This window comes from Pristiophorus japonicus, unplaced genomic scaffold (genome assembly GCF_044704955.1).
Source record: "Pristiophorus japonicus isolate sPriJap1 unplaced genomic scaffold, sPriJap1.hap1 HAP1_SCAFFOLD_29, whole genome shotgun sequence".
NCBI classification, from domain to species: Eukaryota; Metazoa; Chordata; class Chondrichthyes; family Pristiophoridae; genus Pristiophorus; species Pristiophorus japonicus.
In genome coordinates, this window is record NW_027252668.1 from 101920 (window position 1) to 111599 (window position 9680).

At 55.4% G+C, this 9680-nt stretch overlaps 1 protein-coding gene across 2 annotated transcripts in view; it reads left to right on the top strand.

Annotated features, from left to right (window-relative positions):
- Positions 1 to 7660, top strand: part of LOC139248313 (ER membrane protein complex subunit 5-like) — a 38626-nt gene extending 30966 nt beyond the window's left edge. For both annotated transcript variants that reach the window (XM_070872109.1, XM_070872108.1), the window contains 3 exons: positions 1011 to 1063; positions 4451 to 4554; positions 7032 to 7660. In XM_070872109.1, coding sequence (XP_070728210.1) covers positions 1011 to 1063; positions 4451 to 4554; positions 7032 to 7185 — 311 coding nt within the window. In that variant the 3' untranslated portion in view covers positions 7186 to 7660. The remainder of the gene's footprint in view (positions 1 to 1010; positions 1064 to 4450; positions 4555 to 7031) is intronic.
- The last annotated feature ends 2020 nt before the right edge of the window (positions 7661 to 9680 follow it).

Below are 9680 nucleotides of genomic sequence, written 5' to 3' on the forward strand. Positions count from 1 at the left end.
CAGTCCTATCGGCTGCTTGACCAGGGCTGGAGCCTGAGGCCTCCTGTGCTCAAAGGCACGAGGCTTTCTCGAGGAGCAGGGGCTGGGTGCCTCCCTTCCACCTGGGCCAAGGGCTTGAGCATTGCTCAGGGCTGCCACCACTGCTGCTGCTCACGGCTGCCCAGTCAGCCTCGCGACAGGGCGGGCACGCGGGAACAGGGCCTCTCTCTCGCTCGCTGCCGATCGTCAGGCAGACAGAGGCCTTCCACATTCACCAGGAGGCAACGTGGGGCGAGCGGGGGTGGGGTAGTGGGTTTGTACTGGAACAACATCATCATAGGCATTCCCTCGTGACTTGCTTCCACGCCAAAAAGGGATGAGTTCACGGGTGTTTCAATGAAAGACCTAATATTCCCGGATCCCGAACGACATCGTTGAAGGGGTGGAAGATACCTGTGCGTGGATTTTTTTAACGTGGGGTGACCGTTGCACACCAGCCACCACACGGGGCTTGACGGAGCTCGGCCTTGGTCCAGGGGCAAGGGTTAACCAGGACGACTGGAGACCTGCTCTGCTGCACGGACCCAGTGCGCGCACATATCGCACACAGTGTGGGCTGGGCCCGTGCTGCCCCCTGGGCCCCAGACTCGCGCCTCTCCTGAGCCCCGGCACACTTCCCTCTACGGACTCTCGCCGCTCCTTCGCCCCTCCTGCTGTGCCTGCCCGCACGGCAGTCAGCGACCCGGCTTCGTAGCCGTCGCCCTCCTGCAGAGCACGCGCTGCCCCCTCCAATGGCCCCGGCCTCCCCCCCCCACCCCCCCCCCCCCCCGCCAATCCACACATTCACAGAGAAAATACTGGAACTGAGAGCTGGTGGCCAGCATCTCTTCGACATGGCGGGCAAGCTGCAACCCGGGCACCCCCCCCCTGCCCCCATCAAAGGCCCCCACCCACTCCCTCACTCGCATCCCGCGCTCAACCAGGCAAGAGTGCAGCCGCCTCCTTCGCTCTGACGTCCTTTTCTTTTCCAGATCGATCGTACATGAGGTTGACCGAGAAAGAGAACGAGACACTGCCTGTAGATGTAAGTACACCGTCATGGAATCAGGGTGAAATACGGCACGGAAAGAGGCCATTTCGGCCCATCGTGTCCGCGCCGGCCGACAAAGAGCTACCCGGCCTAATCCCACTTCCCAGCTCCCGGTCCGTAGCCCTGCAGGTTACAGCACTTCAAGTGCACATCCAGGTACTTTTTAAATGTGGTGAGGGTTTCTGCCTCTACCACCCTTTCAGGCCGTGAGTTCCAGACCCCCACCACCCTCTGGGTGAAGACATTTCCCCTCAAATCCCCTCTAAACCTCCCCCCAGTTACTTTAAATCTATGCCCCCTGGTTGTTGACCCCTCTGCCAAGGGAAACAGGTCCTTCCTATCCACTCTATCCAGGCCCCTCATAATTTTATACACCTCAATCAGGTCTCCCCTCAGCCTCCTCTGTTCCAAGGAAAACAACCCCAGCCTCTCCAATCTGTCCTCATCGCTAAAATTCTCCAGTCCCGGCAACATCCTCGTAAATCTCCTCTGTACCCTCTCCAGTGCAATCATATCTTTCCTATTCTATATATTTAACGCCCCCCCCTGCCCACATCTCCCCAAAAAATCCTCTTAGATTCCAGCCTGTAACTCACTCCCAGGTATCTGTTATTCTATATATAAACCCCCCGAACCCCTCGATTAGATTCCAGCCTGTAACTCACTCCCGGGTATCTGTTATTCTATATATAAACCCCCCGAACCCCTCGATTAGATTCCAGCCTGTAACTCACTCCCGGGTATCTGTTATTCTATATATAAACCCCCCAGGACCCTTCGATTAGATTCCAGCCTGTAACTCACTCCCGGGTATCTGTTATTCTATATATAAACCCCCCCAGGACCCTTCGATTAGATTCCAGCCTGTAACTCACTCCCGGGTATCCGTTCTATATATAAACCCCCCAGGACCCCACGATTAGATTCCAGCCTATAACTCACTCCCGGGTATCCGTTATTCGATATATAAACACCCTGAACCCTTCGATTAGATTCCAGCCTGTAACTCACTCCCGGGTATCTGTTATTCTATATATAACCCCCCCCGAACCCTTCGATTAGATTCCAGCCTGTAACTCACTCCCGGGTATCTGTTATTCTATATATAAACCCCCTGAACCCCACGATTAGATTCCAGCCTGTAACTCACTCCCGGGTATCCGTTATTCTATATATAAACACCCCGAACCCTTCGATTAGATTCCAGCCTGTAACTCATTCCCGGGTATCTGTTATTCTATATATAAACCCCTCGATTAGATTCCAGTCTGTAACTCACTCCCGGGTATCTGTTATTCTATATATAAACCCCTCGATTAGATTCCAGTCTGTAACTCACTCCCGGGTATCTGTTATTCTATATATAAACACCCCGAACCCTTCGATTAGATTCCAGCCTGTAACTCACTCCCGGGTATCTGTTATTCTATATATAAACACCCCGAACCCTTCGATTAGATTCCAGCCTGTAACTCATTCCCGGGTATCTGTTATTCTATATATAAACCCCTCGATTAGATTCCAGTCTGTAACTCACTCCCGGGTATCTGTTATTCTATATATAAACCCCTCGATTAGATTCCAGTCTGTAACTCACTCCCGGGTATCTGTTATTCTATATATAAACACCCCGAACCCTTCGATTAGATTCCAGCCTGTAACTCACTCCCGGGTATCTGTTATTCTATATATAAACCCCCTGAACCCCACGATTAGATTCCAGCCTGTAACTCACTCCCGGGTATCTGTTATTCTATATATAAACACCCCGAACCCTTCGATTAGATTCCAGCCTGTAACTCATTCCCGGGTATCTGTTATTCTATATATAAACCCCTCGATTAGATTCCAGTCTGTAACTCACTCCCGGGTATGTATAAACCCCCCCAAACTCAGTCAGTCCATGCCCCCCCCTCCCCTTAAATTTAAAACTTGCATTTCTGAAGTGCCTTTCATAGGACATTCCAAAGCACTTTCCAGTCAATGAAGTGCTTTTGGAGTGTAGTCACTGATGTAATGTTGGAATCGCGGAAAGCAATTTGCACACAGCAAGCTCCCACAAATAGCAATGTGATAATGGCCAGATAATCTGTTTATGCTGTTGATTGAGCGATAAATATTGGCCCCTCCCCCCTCCTCCTCTTCCAATCGTGGCCTTATGGGATCTTTTCCGTCCACCTGAGAGAGCAGGCGGGGCCTCGGTTTAACGTCTCATCCACAAGACGGCACCTCCGACAGTGCAGCACTCCCACGCCACTGCACTGGAGTGTCAGCATAGATGATTTTTTTTCTGTGCTCAAGTCTCCACAGTGGGTCTCGAACCCACAACCTTCTGACTCACAGGCAAGGGTGCTACTCGCTGAGCCATGGCTTGCGCTGAACACTGCCTGCAGATGTAATTATTCAGTCACTCCTTGCTCATTTACCCTCACTGGGAATGGAACAAATTACCTGCTCATCGAATCACAGAAGTTTACAGCACGGACGGAGGCCATTTCGGCCCACCGTGTCCGCACCGGCCGACAAAGAGCTACCCAGCCTAATCCCACTTTCCAGCTCTAGGTCCGTAGCCCTGCAGGTTACAGCACTTCAAGTGCACATCCAGGTACTTTTTAAATGTGGTGAGGGTTTCTGCCTCTACCACCCTTTCAGGCCGTGAGTTCCAGACCCCCACCACCCTCTGGGTGAAGACATTTCCCCTCAAATCCCCTCTAAACCTCCCCACAATTACTTTAAATCTATGCCCCCTGGTTGTTAACCCCTCTGCTAAGGGAAACAGGTCCATCTTATCCACTCTATCCAGGCCCCTCATAATTTTATACACCTCAGTAAGGTCTTCCCTCAGCCTCCTCTGTTCCAAGGAAAACAACACCAGCCTATCCAATCTGTCCTCATCGCTAAAATTCTCCAGTCCAGGCAACATCCTCGTAAATCTCCTCTGTACCCTCTCCAGTGCAATCACGTCCTTCCTGTAATGTGGTGACCAGAACTGCACGCAGTACTCCAGCTGTGGCCTAACCAGTGTTTTATACAGTTCAAGCATAACCTCCCTGCTCTTGTATTCTATGCCTCGGCTAATAAAGGCAAGTATTCCGTATGCCTTCTTAACCACCTTATCCACCTGGCCTGCTACCTTCAGGGATCTGTGGACCTGCTCTCCAAGGTCCCTCTGTTCTTCTACACTGCTCAGTCTTCTCATTGTTCCCATTTACTCCTTCTGGGATCGTGTCTTGTGCAAAATGGCTGCCACGCCTGTTCAGAACAGTGGCTGCACTTCAAAAGGAGTTCCTTGCGTGCAGAGCATTTACAAGGGTGCAGAACTGTTCGAAAACGCCAGGTCATATTGTTAACCATCACGGGTCCTCCATTCTGCCTTCACAGATAGTTCTTCAAACTCTTTTGGCATTTGTAGTTACCTGTTACGGAATAGTTCACATAGCGGGGGAGTTCAAAGATATGGATGCTACCTCGGAGCTCAAAAACAAGTAGGTGGATTCATTTTTATCTCTTGTCTCGTTTCAAATTGTGTCCACGAGCTGCCCTGGGAGTGTTTAATGGGGCAGTGTAGAGGGAGCTTTACTCTGTATCTAACCCGTGCTGTACCTGCCCTGGGAGTGTTTGACAGGACAGTGTAGAGGGAGCTTTACTCTGTATCTAACCCGTGCTGTACCTGCCCTGGGAGTGTTTGACAGGACAGTGTAGAGGGAGCTTTACTCTGTATCTAACCCGTGCTGTACCTGCCCTGGGAGTGTTTGACAGGACAGTGTAGAGGGAGCTTTACTCTGTATCTAACCCCGTGCTGTACCTGCCCTGGGAGTGTTTGACAGGACAGTGTAGAGGGAGCTTTACTCTGTATCTAACCCCCTGTACCTGCGCTGGGAGTGTTTGATGGGACAGTGTAGAGGGAGCTTTACTCTGTATCTAACCCCCTGTACCTGCCCTGGGAGTGTTTGATGGGACAGTGTAGAGGGAGCTTTACTCTGTATCTAACCCCGTGCTGTACCTGCCCTGGGAGTGTTTGATGGGACAGTGTAGAGGGAGCTTTACTCTGTATCTAACCCGTGCTGTACCTGCCCTGGGAGTGTTTGATGGGACAGTGTAGAGGGAGCTTTACTCTGTATCTAACCCTTGCTGTACCTGCCCTGGGAGTGTTTGATGGGACAGTGTAGAGGGAGCTTTACTCTGTATCTAACCCCCTGTACCTGCCCTGGGAGTGTTTGATGGGACAGTGTAGAGGGAGCTTTACTCTGTATCTAACCCGTGCTGTACCTGCCCTGGGAGTGTTTGATGGGACAGTGTAGAGGGAGCTTTACTCTGTATCTAACCCCCTGTACCTGCCCTGGGAGTGTTTGATGGGACAGTGTAGAGGGAGCTTTACTCTGTATCTAACCCGTGCTGTACCTGCCCTGGGAGTGTTTGATGGGACAGTGTAGAGGGAGCTTTACTCTGTATCTAACCCCCTGTACCTGCCCTGGGAGTGTTTGATGGGACAGTGTAGTGGCTGAATTGATTGTTTTGAGCTGACCGCTTATCTTTTTGTTTCATTCTCTCTCCCTCTCTCACTTTCTTGGCCCTTTGCTCCCTACCTGCCTCTTCTTTCATTAACCCTTTCTCTGCCCTCTTTCCAACCCTGCCCCTTACACCTTTCATTCATTCGCACTCATCCTTTCTCTTTCAATTTCTCTCACTCGCCATCCACCCCTCTCTCTCGCCGTCTCTTCCCCCCCCCCCCCCCGCTCTCTCTCTCTCTCGCTGCCCCCCCCTCTCTCTCTCGCTGCCCCCCCTCTCTCTCTCGCTGCCCCCCCCCTCTCTCTCGCTGCCCCCCCCCTCTCTCGCTGCCCCCCCCCTCTCTCTTGCTGCCCCCCCCTCTCTCTCTTGCTGCCCCCCCCTCTCTCTTGCTGCCCCCCCCTCTCTCTCTCGCTGCCCCCCCCCTCTCTCTTGCTGCCCCCCCCTCTCTCTCTCTCTGCCCCCCCCTCTCTCTCTCTCTCTCTCGCTGCCCCCCTCTCTCTCTCTCTCTCGCTGCCCCCCTCTCTCTCTCTCTCACTGCCCCCCTCTCTCTCTCTCTCTCGCTGCCCCCCTCTCTCTCTCTCTCGCTGCCCCCCTCTCTCTCTCTCTCTCGCTGCCCCCCTCTCTCTCTCTCTCTGCCCCCCCCTCTCTCTCTCTCTCTCTCGCTGCCCCCCCCTCTCTCTCGCTGCCCCCCCCTCTCTCTCTCTCTGCCCCCCCCTCTCTCTCTCTCTCTCTCGCTGCCCCCCCCTCTCTCTCTCGCTGCCCCCCCCCTCTCTCTCGCTGCCCCCCTCTCTCTCTCTCTGCCCCCCTCTCTCTCTCTCTCTCGCTGCCCCCCTCTCTCTCTCTCTCTCGCTGCCCCCCTCTCTCTCTCTCTCTCGCTGCCCCCCTCTCTCTCTCTCTCTCGCTGCCCCCCTCTCTCTCTCTCTCTCGCTGCCCCCCCCTCTCTCTCTCGCTGCCCCCCCTCTCTCTCTCGCTGCCCCCCCTCTCTCTCTCGCTGCCCCCCCTCTCTCTCTCGCTGCCCCCCCTCTCTCTCTCGCTGCCCCCCCTCTCTCTCTCGCTGCCCCCCCTCTCTCTCTCGCTGCCCCCCCTCTCTCTCTCGCTGCCCCCCCTCTCTCTCTCGCTGCCCCCCCTCTCTCTCTCGCTGCCCCCCCTCTCTCTCTCGCTGCCCCCCCTCTCTCTCTCGCTGCCCCCCCTCTCTCTCTCGCTGCCCCCCCTCTCTCTCTCGCTGCCCCCCCTCTCTCTCTCGCTGCCCCCCCTCTCTCTCTCGCTGCCCCCCCTCTCTCTCTCGCTGCCCCCCCTCTCTCTCTCGCTGCCCCCCCTCTCTCTCTCGCTGCCCCCCCTCTCTCTCTCGCTGCCCCCCCTCTCTCTCTCGCTGCCCCCCCTCTCTCTCTCTCTGCCCCCCCCCCTCTCTCTCCCTCACTCCCCGCACCCCCCCCCCCGGCTCTCCCTTTCCCAGAACGTTTGAGACAATGAGGAACCACCCATCGTTCTACCTGTTCAATCACCGAGGGAGGATGTTGTTCAGCCCAGCGGAGGCCGAGAGCAGCCCCACACCCCAGCCAGTGCCGTCCACCTTGAAGCTGCGGAAGTTGGAGCCTAACTGGCGTTAGCCGCCGAGGGCTCTTTGTACGCCTGTCGAACGTTTAATACTTGAAATGGTGGGGCGGGAGGGATTGTCGGCTGTGCACTGGTTATTTTTAATACAAAATCCATCGGGTCCTATTTATACAAGCCCGGCCTTCGCCTCCTGAAGTGCCGGGATGATTCCTTTCTCTGTCGGAGAGGCCTGCTCTCCTCAACCGCTTTAGTGAGATCTTTTTACACGTACCAACATCTTTTGTTCTCTCCTGTCTCCCACGTGGCGGCGTGTGTTCCCCCTGTTCTACAGCTTTTCTCCCCCATAGTTGGGAAGTGTGCGATCCCAAGATAAAGCCCAGGCTCTGTTCTCGGCCTAGTGCTGAGTTAGCCTGATCTCACCCCCGGTGTGGGACTGAGCCTCACACACAGCAGGAAAGGCCTCAGGCTCTGTGCTCGGCCTAGTGCTGAGTTAGCCTGATCTCACACCCGGTGTGGGACTGAGCCTCACACACAGCAGGAAAGGCCTCAGGCTCTGTGCTCGGCCTAGTGCTGAGTTAGCCTGATCTCACACCCGGTGTGGGACTGAGCCTCACACACAGCAGGAAAGGCCTCAGGCTCTGTGCTCGGCCTAGTGCTGAGTTAGCCTGATCTCACACCCGGTGTGGGACTGAGCCTCTCACACACAGCAGGAAAGGCCTCAAGCTCTGTGCTCGGCCTAGTGCTGAGTTAGCCTGATCTCACACCCGGTGTGGGACTGAGCCTCACACACAGCAGGAAAGGCCTCAGGCTCTGTGCTCGGCCTAACCCTGTGCTGAGTTAGCCAATCACACCCGGTGTGGGACTGAGCCCCAAAACACACAGTGCGGGAAAGGCTCAGGCTCCATCCCCGACCCTGTGCTGAGTTAGCCAATCACACCCGGTGTGGGACTGAGCCCCAAAACACACAGTGCGGGAAAGGCTCAGGCTCCGTCTTCGGCCTAGTGCAGAGTTCTCGCCAATCTCGCCCGGTGTGGGACTGAGCCCCGGGTTACCTTCACGGTTCCTCTGCACTTGCTCTACTGAAAAGTGCCCGCGTTGTGATGCTGAGCCCCGAGGGCGTGGAGTGCTGCCCCTGTTGCCGAATATCCTGTCGCTGCTCTGGAGTGGCCCCAGAGGCACGCCTGGCACCCCTGCAGTAATGCGGCATCTCGGGAGGAGTGAAGTGGGGGCGGTGGGGAGGGCACACAGTTTTTGCTGGGCCACAGGATTCCTGAGGGAATGAGGGGCATACGACAAAGGATTGAGAGGGAGGAGGGGGAGGTTACAAGGTAAGAGCAGTGTCCTCACAGGCTTTCTTGCTTCCTTGCTCCAAGCCCTCCCACAGCTCTAAATCCCAGTTGAATTAAATCGGCCCCGGGTGATGCTGTTAGTCCCACACCGCCTCTGTCGGGCACTGTGTCGAATGCACACTTAACGTCTGTCCCGGTCTGCAGCGCTCCCCACCGAAAGATCATTCCTCGTTGGGGGAGGCAGCTGATTCATCTCGGCCACTCGCGACTTTCCTGCGAGATGAGACTCTCCGCTGATCCCTGCTGTGATGCCACGGCAGGAACAATGGCTGCCTCTGAGCGGCCATTTTGAAGGGTCAAGTGTCAAGGTCCCTGGAGAGAGAGAGAGCGAGAGAAAGGGGGCGACGGAAGGATCTGAGGGAGGAGCTTGCAACGTTTGAAGGCGGGTGCCTTCCCTGAGATCGCACTGTGGCCGCGGTGTTGTGGCGCACCGGGGAGGTTGGTGAATTATTGGAGGGAGCGGGGGGAGAGGCTTCTCCGGTTTGGATTGCACGGGGTCGGGGGGGAACGGGCTGAGGGCAAAGAGAGAAATAAAAATCATCTGTAACCTAATAAACAGTCCACTGCTTTTCATAAAATGTCTGCGTTTCCTGACTGCCTGCCCCCCACCCCTCGCCTCTTCACCTGCCGCCCAAACCTCTCCTCGAGTCCGCAGGGCTTGGCTCAGTCGGCAGCCCTCTTCTTCCTTGCAGCCAGCCGGCCGGCCGGGGGGTTCGAATCCGTTCGAGCGCGTTACCGAAGGAGTGCTGCCTCCATCCATTCATAAGAACGCAAGAGTAACGACGGCTTGCTACAGTTATATCGGGCCCTGGTGAGACCACACCTGGCGTACTGTGTACAGTTCTGTTCTCCTGACCGAAGGAAGGATATACTTCCCACAGAGGGAGTGCAACGAAGGTTCACCAGATTGATTCCTGGGATGGGGGGATTGTCCTATGGGGAGAGATTGAGCAGACTAGGCCTATATTCTCCAGAGTTTAGAAGAATGAGAGGGGATCTCATTGAAACATACAACATTCTGACAGGGTAGATGCAGGGAGGATGTTTCCCCCCCCCCCCGGGCTGGGGAGTCTAGAACCAGGGGTCACACAGTCTCAGGATAAGGGGTCGGCCGTTTAGGACTGAGATGAGGAGAAACTTCTTCACTCAGAGGGTGGTGAATCTCTGGAATTCTCTGCCCCAGAGGGATACGCGGGCTC